Source organism: Tripterygium wilfordii, chromosome 19 (assembly GCF_013401445.1).
Source record: "Tripterygium wilfordii isolate XIE 37 chromosome 19, ASM1340144v1, whole genome shotgun sequence".
Classification (NCBI taxonomy): domain Eukaryota; kingdom Viridiplantae; phylum Streptophyta; class Magnoliopsida; order Celastrales; family Celastraceae; genus Tripterygium; species Tripterygium wilfordii.
The window spans coordinates 10,564,406-10,578,907 of record NC_052250.1 but is presented as its reverse complement, the minus strand read 5'-3'; the positions used below and the strand labels follow the sequence as shown (position 1 = coordinate 10,578,907).

At 37.0% G+C, this 14,502-nt stretch overlaps 1 protein-coding gene and 2 long non-coding RNA genes across 3 annotated transcripts; 2 read left to right on the top strand and 1 right to left on the bottom strand.

Annotated features, from left to right (window-relative positions):
- Positions 1-4,425: 4,425 nt before the first annotated feature.
- LOC119985409 (stemmadenine O-acetyltransferase-like) lies at positions 4,426-5,870 on the top strand. The gene has a single exon (XM_038829709.1). It carries the CDS (start codon positions 4,435-4,437, stop codon positions 5,746-5,748), a length of 1,314 nt encoding a protein of 437 aa, XP_038685637.1. The 5' UTR covers positions 4,426-4,434; the 3' UTR covers positions 5,749-5,870.
- Positions 5,871-8,620: 2,750 nt separating this feature from the next.
- On the top strand, positions 8,621-10,222 carry LOC119986069. The gene is made up of 2 exons (XR_005465200.1): positions 8,621-8,764; positions 9,735-10,222. It is a non-coding gene; the product is annotated as an uncharacterized LOC119986069 (long non-coding RNA).
- Positions 10,223-11,367: 1,145 nt separating this feature from the next.
- On the bottom strand, positions 11,368-12,723 carry LOC119986221. The gene is made up of 4 exons (XR_005465211.1): positions 12,417-12,723; positions 12,230-12,300; positions 12,085-12,127; positions 11,368-11,444 (listed from the first exon to the last, which is right to left on the bottom strand). It is a non-coding gene; the product is annotated as an uncharacterized LOC119986221 (long non-coding RNA).
- Positions 12,724-14,502: the final 1,779 nt, after the last annotated feature.

The following is a 14,502-nucleotide window of genomic DNA, read 5'->3' as shown; positions in this document are numbered from 1 at the left end:
CATTTTGATTGATGATTGGAACTAGCCTTAGGGCTGTATAATATGGATATATTGGTGCTGCCAAATTCAGAGTTTGAAATCAAGATTGGAGGGACATGTTTGGTCACTTGAAGGATCTCTTGTCTTCATCAAACAAGATCTTGCACATGCTTCCTTTATTGAGGTCAATGATCATATTTTTGTGAGAAGACAATTGATGAAGCTAAAGGACAAATGCAATGGTTGAAATTTGTAAGAGATGAGAAAGTATATTTTGCAACTAGACAAGACTTAGATTATGAAGATATTCTTGAAGACTACAAGCTCCAACGGTACACTAATCTATGGCTGAGATTGAATTGTTTTGAATTATGAATGGACCAGATTACAACAAGACTTGAAGGGTTAAGATGACCATTTAAAAGGTGAATCCAATGATTGTGCATAAGACCATATTCTTGCTTGCAATTTTTGACTTAAAAGAAGATCTTACTTGATTTTTGGAGTCAAAGATTGTTGCAAGTTGCTACACATTTTGTAGGAAATCATTGGAGATACCAAGGCCAAGATTTGGTGTAAGTTTGATCAAATGGTCAAAGATGACAAAATTGTTGGAGATACCAAGGTCAAGATTTGGTGCAAGTATGATCAAATTGTCAAAGATGGCTGCAAGTGCACATGACAACTCAAATCTTGGAAAGCTAGACTTGGAAAATAATGCAAGTGCAACGGCTACATATTGTAAGGTCAAGATTTAATGATCTATTCATTCAATGGCCAAGATTTGCACATGTAATTGAAGGTCGAGATTTGAAGATAGAAAAAGATCCAATGGTGGAAATCACAAGAGCTTGGTAAATTATAAAGAGGGGTTCTTCCTCATTCCAACTTGGAGAAGCCAAAATTACATTGAAGAAATTCTTGCTCTCAAAACTTTCAAGCTAGTTTGTGCCATTGAATCCAATCTTCTACCCAAGCCACTCTAAAGGCTTCCTCACTATTTTGCTTTTGCAAAGAGGGAGTGCATCTCATTTGGCTTCTTATTTTCAGATTCGAAAATCCTCATTATTCTTCATTTTCTATCCAACCCGTGAGGTGATATTGTGATTCTTGAGTGTTCCTCAACCCCATTTGCTTAGTGCAAACCTTGAGTGAACCATTTATACCGAACACTTGTAAAAGTCCCTTCATTGGGCAAAAACCTTGTTGAGGTTGAGTTTAAGGGAGTGCTTGAAACCCTTGGTTGTAAAGTTTGAAGATTATCTTGAAATCTTCAGTTTTAAGGGTGACCTAAAAACCCTTGTGAGTTTTGTGGAGCTCTTGAGAAAACCACATCCTTAGTGGAGGTTGGAAAATCCTAGGTTGGTGAACCTAGGTAGTAGATGTAGGAGAAGAGTCTCCGAACTACTATAAATTGCTGTGTGGACTTTCTTGATTGCATTGCTTGCTTGTTGATTGATTAAGTGTTTTGATTGCAGAATTTTCTTAACCACTAGTCTGTCCGTGCACTGTTCACATAGCTAAACTTTGAATTTTAATCTGAATTTTTGATATAGTATTCATTAGGGTGTTATGATACTGCATACCAAATTTCAATTGAATTCTGACTTGATTTGCTAGGTGAAATTTGAGTTGTAAAATCTGTGCGCAGTGTGTTGTTTGAAAAAAAATCTGTTTTTGCAATTCCTTGATTATTTGATAATTGATCATTCACCATATTGTATCACATCTTGCATTGAAATGAATGTTGATTAGGATAATCATTAGAGTTCAAATTTGTGTGCTAATTGTTAATTGACATTGATTTCCTTTTAAATTATAAAAAGAGATTCCTATCGGAATTTGGGGACACAATTCACCCCCCCTCTTGTGTTAAGTACGATCCATCAAAGGCTTCCTACCTTATATGGATTTAATTGCAAGCGCACAAATCGCACAAGTAATAAAGAGATGAGTAAATTATCGTTTCCACTAGGGATGTGTTGGCAATCAAGATCAATGTCAAACTAGTAACAACTATGCAAATTGAGGAAACGGATTCCAGATTGATTTTGTTTTTAAACTAAACTAAAGCAAAAGAACAAAGACAAATCAAACACAAGTATGAAATCAAGGATGGAAAGCACTAAGGTACTTAACATCACCTCACCTATCCAATTCAATTCCCTTGGTCCCTTAATCCCTAATTCCTCTCTCTATAATGACAATCGATTTCCCAACCTATTCAATGTTCTATTCCTAGATACATCAAACATATTTTCAACATAAATCCCTGTTATTCCTAACAATCGGATTAATATATCAAAAACCCATTAAGAACTATGGAAATCATTTAGTAATTGCATAAGTCACAAACCTATATTCCTATGGTTCATACACCCTATGTCATCTATGGCTTGAGGCAAACCCTAGATATCTCCTTCCGGTCTCAATCTAGGCAACAAATCAATTGAATGATGGCCAAACATTCAAAAGCATTAATCACACCCATAGACAATCAAGAGAGAGAGAGAAATCAAGAAATAAGGAAACCAAGTTTATTGAATCTTCAAGGTTTGGTTACATTAAGTCCCTAGTAAGAAATCTAGCCACTCATGAAAGCAAAATACATCATTAAACAAGGGAAATCAACCATAGAAACTAGGATAGAAAAGGAGAGAGAAAATCCCCTTGTAGACCCTCTTCTTCTCCAAGCTCCAATGGTGGCTCCAAGCTCTCCAATGGTGGTAGAATGAAAAACCATCCAAGAACTCCCCAAAACCCTATTTTTTTGCCCTTTTATACTTCCCCAAACTCTTATGTCGTTTTCAAAACAAGCTGGGGTCGTTTTGGCTTAAAAACAAGTGAATTCGGAACTTTTTCGCGAAACTGTGCGTGCTGTGAATAGTACCTCCGATCGAGCGGAACAGTGTCCGATCGATCGGAAATACAATCTGTCTCCACGAGTTTTTTAGTGTTTTGGCAGGTCCGATCGATCGGGAATGGCTCCGATCGATCGGAAATCGGTTCTGGGGTAAAAATCTTCATTTTGCACTCTTTTCCTTCCTTTCTTGCCTTGACACCTACAATATGCACATATAACTTTCTTAGGCAATATTAACTCTTAATCAACTCAAAATGGGATGAACTTATGTGTAAAGAATGTGCAAATGTATGTATATATTTGGCACATCACTACCCAACAACAATTCCATCAATCTCAAGGGGGTTTCTTCATCTTCTTTCTATGAATTCTCTTTTTGATTTTGTTTTTGTCCCTTGGATGATGGGTTGTAACTAAACCTCTTTGCTAGGGCTTGATGTAGTCTAGTATGATTGTTGCAAGTATTTCAATCATTTGAATGCATAATTTTGATTCATGATTCTTGTCTTTAATTTCCAAGCTTATAATATATTGCTTGTTTGATTGATTGACCACCAATTGAATGCAATTAGATTCATCTAGTTAGGACTAAGGAACGAACCGAATTCACATGTTATAGCGGAACTGGAATTAAGGAAATCAATTGTCGACTGACATGAACAAGGTTTAGGGGATTGATTGGTTGTTATAATTATTTAGATCGTAATGAGTTGTTAATTTTGGGTTAAGAACTACGAACCGAACAAGATTAATCCATTGTTAATAATATTTGTTGGCACCGTGAACGAACGAACCAGCATGTTTAAGAAAGAATCAACCATTGAATCAGAATGATAATTGTGCGTTTGTTAATTGAATGCTTGTGATATGATTACTAGATGAAATTATTGCCCTAGTGTTCTTCTCATACTGATACTCCAAAAATCTGAATTTTCATTCCTTGTTAGTTAGTCCAATTATATCATTCACATTCTCATTCTTCGTCAATTCTCATTCATACAATAAGTTAGGTACAATAACTGAATTAACTAGTCTCTGTGGGATCGACTTTGTTACTTGCATATACTGTGCTATTAGTACACTTGTGCACTTGCGAGAAATATTACATTAGTAGGTTACACTTATCCGATCGAGGTAAGCACAATTTTAATGAATTAATGTCACAATAGTACACCAACTCTTGATAGAATCCGACTCCCTTTGGAGACGAATACGGATAAGCTATATCCCAAAATCCTCATGAAAGACAATGAGAGAAGTCTCACTCCTACTACAACAAGAACATTTTAATTCATATAAAAAAGTTACTCTGGCACCATTATAAATTTATAACTAAAACACTCTGTTGATTTTTCTGTGGTTCTGCAAAACTAGATACGGCCCACCATTCACCCACTCACGGGTTTTGCAGAACGAGAGCAGCACCCATTTTTTGACCAAAGACACGCACCCACTCACGTTTTGCGTTCTTGTCCACAAGGAGAGCAAAACCTCTTTCTTGACCACAGACACACTCACCTACAAACCAAGAGCCTAATATATACGTACATGTCCTAATTCATTCAAATCGAATCCTATTCATGGCTTTTACAATGATGAAGGTCTCCATTACTCGAAGAGAGATCATCAAACCATCCTCTCCTACTCCTCCTAACCTTAAAATTTTCAAACTCTCTCTTCTTGATCAAGTCCAAGTGACAAGCTACGCTCCGGTGGTTTTCTTCTACTCGTCAAGCAATGTTCATGTGGTGGAAAACATGTTACTACAACGTATGCAGCGTTTGAAGATATCCTTATCGGAAGCTCTCACTCAGTACTACCACTTCGCAGGAAAATTTATAGACCAGACCTCTATTGAATGCAATGATCAAGGAGCCGAGTTTGTGGAGGCTCGAGTCAATTGTTCTTTATCCGACGTTCTTGAACAACTAGACATTTCCCAACTTGAGAAACTATTCTCGGTGGATCCTAGAACCTTGGTAACGACCGAGGATTTTTTGGTGACTGTTCAAGCCAATGTATTTGAATGTGGCGGGATGGCAATTGCGATATGCGTTACGCATAAAATTGTGGATGCGGGCTCTTATTATACATTCGTCGAGAAATGGGCTGCCATAGCTCGAGACTCAGACGACGGTGTGCTTCCGGACTTAACCATCGCATCATCTCTTTTTCCTCCACAGGATTGCATTTTGCCTACTTTCGATTTTCCTAGGGAAAAGTGCGTCGCAAGAAGGTTTGTTTTCAGTCCTTCAAGTATTGAAGCACTCAAAACAAATTGCGCCAGTACAAACGTGCAACGCCCGACTAGAACAGATGTGGTGGTGGCACTACTTTGGAAATGTCTAATAACAACATCAAAATTGCTCAGCGGAGATTCAAGTAATTATATGTGTACTCGCGCTGTAAACTTGCGGCGGAGATTTTCTCCCCCGTTGCCAAAACATGCAGTTGGCAATCTTTTAGCGTCGCTGGTGACCCTCATGAAAGTTGAGGACAAAAACGATTTGGAATTGCAATCGATAGTTGCCCTTCTTAGGAAACGGATGCAAGAATTTAAGTTCGAGCAAGGCCAAAATATTTTTGGGGAAACAAACTCAGAGATGATGGATTTGGTAAGTAAGGCGGGCGCACACTATTTTTATGTGACTACGTCGTGTGGAATGTCGGTGTATGAAGCTGATTTTGGATGGGGAAAGCCAGTATGGATTAATGTCATCAATCTGAATATGTCTAATCTCGTAATCTTAAACGATATGAGAGAGGGAAATGGGATTGAAGCTATAATGTACTTGACTAAAGAAGAGATGGCGGTTTTTGAACGTAACCATGAACTGCTAGCATTCGCTACTTTAGGTCACAACATATTTGAAGATACCAGCAGAACTAGCACTTCAAGGCTCTGATTATCTATTATTAGGCATCCTGGCCTCTTTTTAAAAAATAAATAAAATTTCTCTTGTTATATTATAATTGAGCAAATTCTTAATTTTTGGAAAGAATAGAAAAGGAGTTGGGTTCAGGATTATGGCTGGTTCTTTAAACTAAAGATTTTTGAACCTTTTAAGATTGTGGTTTTCTCAATTCTATCGTTACTTCAATTGCATTAAGACATGATTTTATATCGAAGCATGTCGCAATAACTACCAACAATGCATATACATAAGCATGCATATATATATATGCACACGCACCAAGTTCACAACCTGTGCGCACAGTAGTTGGGAAACACTCATTGGAGGCTATGACACCAGCAACTATCCAACAACTAATCAACATCACACAACAATTCGAAAATACTTATCAAAGGCTAAGGCACTCAAATCCCCCTCATCATCACCTGAATAACAACAAAGGGGATATAACCTCATATGGTGATCACGTATCATAGTGGTGTGTAGCTAGCACAATCACCGCAAACAGCCAGCAGCAACAACAACAACAATGCTACAACAATCCCAACCAACTCCGTGATCAATATCCATCCAAGTCAACCAGTCATTAACCAACCATCATTTATGATGCATAAATTTTCAATAAATTTCTCATGCACCCGTAACGATTCAAAAATAATTTATTTTTTAAAAATATTATGCATGGCTCTATGAAATTTTTTAATCAAACCCAATCACTTTTATTTGATTTAAATCCCTTTAAATAATTTTCTATTTAAATTGACAAAAAAATTAAAAATAAATTAAAAAACAATTTTATGTAGAAATTTTACTGATCCATTTTCAAAATTAGTAAATGTTTGACTACATGTAAAAAAAAATTTTCAACAAGAGCGAACTACTGTGAATAAATGAATAAAGATCATGAAGAGATACAACAAAATGAGGAATCAAGTACTTGACAAGTGAGGAAATAATATTCACATAAATTTTTTAGAATAAGAAGTAACGGGCACTAGAAGCCAATCAATACGAAATTCCAACCTTGATAGCAGTACAAAATCAATTTACACATCAATAGCGTCTCCTCGATCTCCTAAAAAATATACTGGTGTATACTCGGTTATTAAATTGTCTAAAATAGTTTTTTCAATAATCTAAGTATATAACTGGCTGTATTGGTCAACTGGGTTGTAAGCCCAATTATTTATCTAGTCAAACACGCTGGTCAAACTCAACTCTAATAAATTGTTAATTTGGTTAAACTTTTAATTTGACAAAAATAGACCGATTTTTAATGCATTGTAAAAATATTTGGGCCAAAAGACTTTTTTAACAATTAAAGTTCACTTTTTGAAAAACAAAACAAGCTAGCTCGGATGGTGTAATATACCAACCTAAAGGACAAAAAGAAGGCCTCCATCTCGGTAGCAAGCCTAGATGTCCTATAAGAGGAGAATGTCCTCAAACCCACTCAAACAGATGAGCTTGTCCCCACTATTGTTGATAAAGGCACTCAGAGGAAACTATTACTCAAATCTCAATTGGAAAAAGATCTTTCAAATGAGGTAACTCAGCTCCTCCTCTCTAATATTGCTAATTTCGTGTGGAGTGCAGATGAGATTCCAGGGATTAGTGAGGAAGTAATCTCGCATAGACTTAGTATCAAACCAAACGCCAAGCCTATAAAATAGAAGAAAAGGAACTTTGTCTTAGATAGATAAAATGCTATCAAGGACAAGGTGAAGAAACTGCTAGATGTTGGGTTCATCCAAGAAGTACAGTACCCAGACTGGCTGGCCAATGTTGTTATGATTAGGAAGGTTAATGGGAAGTGGCGTATTTGCGTTGATTTTACCAATCTAAATAAAGCATACCCAAAAGATAGCTATCCACTACTGAAGACTAACTAACTAGTATATCCTCTGCTAAAGACATCAACGGTTGGTCAACCATGTCCTCACTAATCAAATTGGTAAGACAGTAGAAGCATATGTAGATGACAAGGTAGTAAAGAGTAGAAAGGCATAAGACCACCCTATTGATCTACAAAAGGTGTTTGATACCCTAGTAAAATTTTAGATAAAGCTCAACCTAGACAAATACGCATTTGAAGTAAGCTTTGGAAAGTTCCTCGAAGTCCTTGTCACAGGCATGGAATTGGTGCTAATCTAAAAAAAGTTGAGGTCATACTCCAAATGGTGCATTCGAGGAATGCAAAGAAGTAGATAGACTAACAGGCCGAGTAGTAGAACTCGAGAGATTTCTAGCTCTTTTAGATGATAAATGCAGGCCCTGCTTCCAGGCATTGAGAAAAGTAAAAGAGTTTTAATGGACCAAAGAGTGCCAGAAGGCATTTGAAAGTTTGAAGAACTAGGTCAACCTTCATTATTGACATGTCCACAAGAAGGAGAAATGTTATATTTGTATCTTGCAACATCAGAGCAAGCAGTGAGCACTGTCCTTATCCGAGAAGAGGACAAGGTGCAAAAACCAATATATTATGTTAGCAAGGTTATGATAGATGCAGAGACCAATTATATCGAGGCAGAAAAAATGGCCCTTACTCTAGTCACATCAACTTAAAAGTTGAAGCGTTACTTCCAAACTCACACTATCATAATCCTCACTGATCAACCTTTGAAGAACTAATTGAAAGCCTGATACATCAAGAAGGCTGATCAAATAATCCGTAGAGTTGAGCAAATTTGATATCCAATACCAGCCAATCCAAGCAATCAAAGCTCAAGTTCTAGCAAACTTTATAGTTGAAAGCCTCCGACCGACCTAGATGAAAGGACCCTAAACCAAGATGGGCCCTTGAAACCTTTAATCATAATAGCCCAATTTTTTTATATAGGCCCACATCTTATAAAATGCTAGGTTTTCATTAAAAAAAAAGAAAAGCAAAAGAAAAGAAAAGGGGAAGCAAGAGAGGGGCGGCAGAGAAAGAGAAGGAGGGAAGAATTGTGCTCTTTGGGAGGAAAGCAATCTTAGGCTATATTTCATCTTCGTCCAAGCAAAAAGGGTAAGTAGACGAATCCCCTTGCGGTTTAAAGGACGAGAAAATTTAAACGAATATGGTTTTGATGAGGAGTTTGAAAAGAATAGTTGATGGGTTTTTGGTTGAATGATTTCAAAGATTTTCTTTGATGATTGCAATTGATAGTTTGGTGAATCAGATACTGATGGAATCGAATTTTACTATATGCTTATTTGTAGTGAGTGATAGATTGATTTTTGGTGTACCTGTACATGTAGTAGTCTTTAATCAATTTCAATCTAGTTGGGTTTCAATGAAGATTGGGGTATATGTCACTTAGTTAATAATTCAAGTTTTTATTTAGTTTGTTTTTGTGTTATAGAATAGTATATACGGTGGGTACTTTTCCTTCTTGACTTTTTGAAATCAATTAAAGTAACTTAATGATTTTTGTGTTAACATTGGGACTTGGTTATTCAAAAAGCTTATGCGGATAGAGGTGGTGAATGGCTAAACATATGGTTCTTATACAATGCAGTGGGGGAAACAAGTTAATCTGAGTATCTGATTGGTTGTGCTAGTAACTTGGGGATCAAAATTGACGACGTTCTTGCTTTACTTATTTTAACTTAATCTGGTCATTCGTAGCATTATATTCATCATGGTTAAAACACAGTCATACCTCTTCAGATCAAGATAATTGTTGTCTCTTTTGTTTAGTCAATTGATAGTGGAGTCTAGCGTGTACTGTTTATGTCTCTATTGGCTTGTGAGAATTGACCCGTTACTCAGAGGGCTAAACTGAGTGCATTGACCTGTTCCTCTGGGGGTTAATTGAGGGTACTGTGACTGAGATTATTGTGTGACTGTAACAAGGAATGTACATGGTCATGGAGGATAAAGTTTTGGTGTAGTAGAATGTTCACAGTTTTATTGTTTTCAAATGTTTTTTTTTATTTATGAGTTGTCTACTTACGGGCTCGCAGCATATAGTTTTTGTTTTCATTGTTTTCAGATGAAGATGCTTGAGCATGGGGTGCACGGAGAGGGAGATCGAAGTCAATTTTTTTTATTTTTATTATTTTCTTGTGTCAAGAACTTAGTTGATTTTTTTTTCTTTCTAAGGAATTGTTGAAATAGGTGAATTGAATAAGTGTCCAAATATTCACAAATGGTGATTGTTTTAAGTTTATCTAATAGAGTTCGTTTCAATTTTCTTATAGCGAGTTTTGTGTTAATTTCATTAGAACATTTAGAGTTTAGGTTAAGAGCTACTTGTTAGCCTTGCATGCACTTGGGGTTACCCATGAGCGCGTGGCGTTGTTATGTCTTTGACCTTCGGGTTGGAGGCGTGACAATTTAATGATATCGAAGCCGCCAGGTTTAGCTATCCTTTGGCGTAACTTTAGTATTGGGTAGCCATAGGATCATGATTGCATGTGTTTGTTTGAGCATTAAAAATAAATAAATAGAGAATCAAAGATAAGATTCATGTATTATTAACTAACCTCTTATCAGTTTCGAGTATTTATTTATTTATTTTTGGGTACATAGTTATGAGTAATTCTAAGGTCTCTTGTAAGAGCCAGATGCTTCTAGTTAATTGTTTAAGCTTTTGGGTTTATTGATTTCAAACAATTGCTGAAATTAGTTATTTATAATTGCGTTTTGAATTAGTTAAAGTTTTGGTTCTCATCTGATTTGATTCGGTTTGTCATTAAATTTTGTTTTTTTTTTCCTAGTTAATTGTCTTGCTCGGCATGATTGGAAATTTATGGTTACTTTAACCGTCTATGACATTATTTGAGTTGTTGACATAGTCATAGAAATTTGCTTAATGCACTACGCTTTGTCTTTTGTGCTTAAATTTGGGTATTAATTTTTTTTGATTGTCTTTAAACCTTGTTTAAAACAACCAGATGTGACCTATAAGGTTTTGTTGTCCTGAAATTTTTGTGGTGGCTGAATGATTAGAGTAGATAAATCTCATTTGTTAGTGTCATGTGAAACTATACAACTGTGTTGATGCGAAGTTGATGTAGCAGTAATGATGTTATGGCCATGATAAGGAAATTGTGTGTCAAACAGTAGCTGCTATTAAAAAATTATTGGCAAAAATCCCCAAAGTGGAGGTCAATTGGATATATAAGAAAGAAAATGCATAGACTGATGTCTTAGCTCGATTGGCTTTAGCCTGATCGGCTAAAACACCTGGTTCGGTTAGAATTGAAGTTCTACCTCGCCAAGCATAGTGGTCACTGTCATGCCCCGTCCCAGGAACGTGACTTATTGGCAACACGTGTGTGCACCCACGTGCCGCCACCTAAAATATCAAGATTGAAATACCATAATACCAACACAAATTTATACAAAAATCCGGCAGCACCTCCCTGTATATCAAAGAATGCCTCCCACACAACATATAACAATTTAAACCAATAATTCTCATACCACCAACTAAATATGCAGGGCCTCAGGCCATATCATCCCAAACATAAATTATCATACACACATACATACCAAGGCATCAAGCCTAACCATCCATCCAAAATCTTCTTTTATCCCACACATTACATACTTGTACATATCCTAATATACCATTAAGCCAAAGACTAACCAACCCCACACAAAATAAAACAACAAACCACCACAAGTCCAGGCCATCCGCGTCATGCTCCTCCCTGCTGATCCGTAGTCGGAGCACTAGCGCTAGTACCTATATCACCTGAGGAGGGGGGGAAAATAAACGGTGAGCAGGAGGCTCAGTAGGGATAACGAATAGGAGTATAAAATAAGTAATAAGGCCGGAATATTATAAAAAAAATAAAGCTATGCAACAATATGCCATGTCGTCATACAAAATGCAATTCGTACGTCCAACCGAGCCATGTTGCTAGAGCCAATTAACCGGAACCACTAGCATATGCTCTCACAAATACTCCATGCCATGCCACTAGAGCCAATTAACCGGAACCACTAGTGCATGTTCATACGAGTATCATCAACCGTGTCACTAGAGCCAAATAACCGGAACCACTAGTACACGTTGACGTACATACCATAATCCAATCCTCCATTTCTACTATGCAACCAATGCAATGTCACACATTAATATTATGCAACTAAATTCAATTTGCACGCAATTTCATTAAAACATATGCTCAAGAGTATCGACTACTCGATAGATGACCGAGTGTCCATGGGTAATGCATTCAACATTAAACACACAACATAGCAACTTGAGTTCACAATAGCACACAATCCAAGGTTTGTTTCCCCTTGAACAAAAAGGCGGAAACGAATGAGATTAACCACAATTCGGGTAGCCAAAAGTGTTCGAAATTGAGGGTTAAGAAAATCCCTACCTCGTTTTGGCCAAACACCACAACTCTTCCAAGCCCAATCAACCTAAACCATACACGCATTTGCAATTCAATTGACATCCCAAAATTATTATTTTTCAAACCAACTACTCACATTTATCTCAAAATTTCAAGGTAAACTACTCACCTTGCCCAAATCTTCAAACCCTAGGACAACCACCTCTCCTCCTATCTCCACACTTCAATCCAAGCTCAAATCTAGCATTAATATACATAAACTTTGATTACTCAACAATCTTTTACCCCAAAACTTCTAATTTCACGAAATCCCACAAAACCCATAAACCCTAGCTTGAAACCCATGGAAATCTTACCTCAATCTTGAAGAAATCTAGAAAACCAAGCTTTAGAAAGTCCAAAATCTTCAATTCAAGCTCCTTCCTCCTTGATTCACACCAAAATCCTTCTTTTCTCTTTGGTTCTCTCTCTCTCGACGCTCTCTGTCAAAACCAGTGAAAGAAATAAACCTAGAACTGTCCCAATGTGTTTTAAAATGAAATTTATCGTCGAGTGTCCGGACGGCTCATAAAGTGTCTGGACACTTTGTGAAGAAAATGAGACAGATTGCATATCTGCTCAAAAACTGCTCGAGGTGTCCGGACACTTCACATTTTTTTTATTTTATTTTTTTTTAAACTTGGGTTTTCACAGTCACGGTAAACCTAGAACCGATTTGGATAGACCAAATCAGAGAATTTTTGATGGAAGATAAACTCCCAAAAATGAGAACTATACAGGAGATCCTTCACATTCTCATATCTGAGGGGTCTAGCATCTCGGGAGGCTGACTATGCCCTAAGAAAAGTACATGAAAGAATTTGTGGAAGCCATATAGGAGGGAGAACACTAAGCTACAAAGTGATACGATGTGAATATTACTGGCCGACAATGATGGCAAAGGCCAAGCATCTGGTTCAGAAATGTGATAAGTGTTAGAGACATTCCAACACATCTTATCTCCCTTCTGCTCAGATGGTCTCCATTCAGAGTCCTTACCTATTTTCTCAATGAGGGATAGACCTCCTTGGTCCATTCCTTCTAGCTACAGCCCAAAGGACTAACTTAATAGTGACGGTGGACTACTTTGCTAAGCATATAGAAGTTGAACCACTAGCTAGCAACCATTTCGAAAAATAAAGTGAGGGACTTTGTCTGGAGAACCATTTGTAGATATGGGATGCCAACAATCTTGATTGTGGACAATGGAAAACAATTCGCCAGCAAAAAGATTAACAAATTTTGTGAAGACCTGGGGATTAATCTCAGCGTCACCTTGGTTAGTCACCACAAACTAATGGGCAAGCCAAGGTAACATACTGAGTAATCCTCCAAGGGTTGAAAACCAGCCGGATTATATTTTTACCCTTATTTTTGTCTCTTTTGATGAAATTAATCATGGATATTACAAGGATACTTTTGATTTTGATTTTCATGTGAAATATTGTGAAAAAGTCTTAATTGGTACCTAGACTTGGAGATTGAAGAATCGATCTCCTTGAGGCCGACAAGAGAACTCTTAAATCTACAAGGAGGAGGATTGAAGGATACACGGACTGCTTGGGCTGCAAGTAATCAATAGACAAAACAAGGAAACAAAATAAATAAAAATGAGGAAAGAAATTAGATTGAAGCAAAGAAAAGCAAAAGCAAATGTGGTTGAGACAAGGTAAGAAAGAGACAAAATACAACATGTGAAAGAATTTCGTATTAAAGAAAAGAATGAAGAATTGGAAGGAAAAAGAAGAAAAGCATCACGTGAGAAGTTTTGTCAAAGGAATTTATGGTCCGCTGACTCCCAATGAAAGAAGAAATTCAGTTAAAGAAAAAATCTGCATGTGAATTTAATTTAAGCCAAATAAGGAAAAGTGACGTGCAGAAAGAATCAGAGAAGGATTTGGAATTCGTTTGCAATTGAAGGAAAGCTTTTGGCGTTGCTACTATCGACAGAGTTAAAAAGGAGAGCTGGAGACAAGGGCGGAGGGAGGAGGACTATGATATTACCAAAATAACCCCTCCAATTATACGTAGTCACGTGGCACCCCTAGAGTAGTTAGGTAAGAATGAGGAAGTATCTCAAAACCGACCAAAGTGCCTCCCTCGTCATTGTCTGAAAAGAATGTCCAAATTAAGAGTAGGGGTAGCTCGTTACTGACCAAGGTACATCATTACTACATGAACGAGGTAGGCTCCATTTACCCGACCGAGGTGGATCCAACCCATCCAATCGAGGTAGGTTACACCTATCCGACCAAAGGTAGGTTACACTTATCCGATCGAGGTAAACACAATTTTAATGAATTAATGTTCCAATAGGACACCAACTCTTGATAGAATCCGAGTCCTTTTGGAGAGGAATACAAATAAGATATATCATTTGAAAAATCCGCATGAAAGACAATG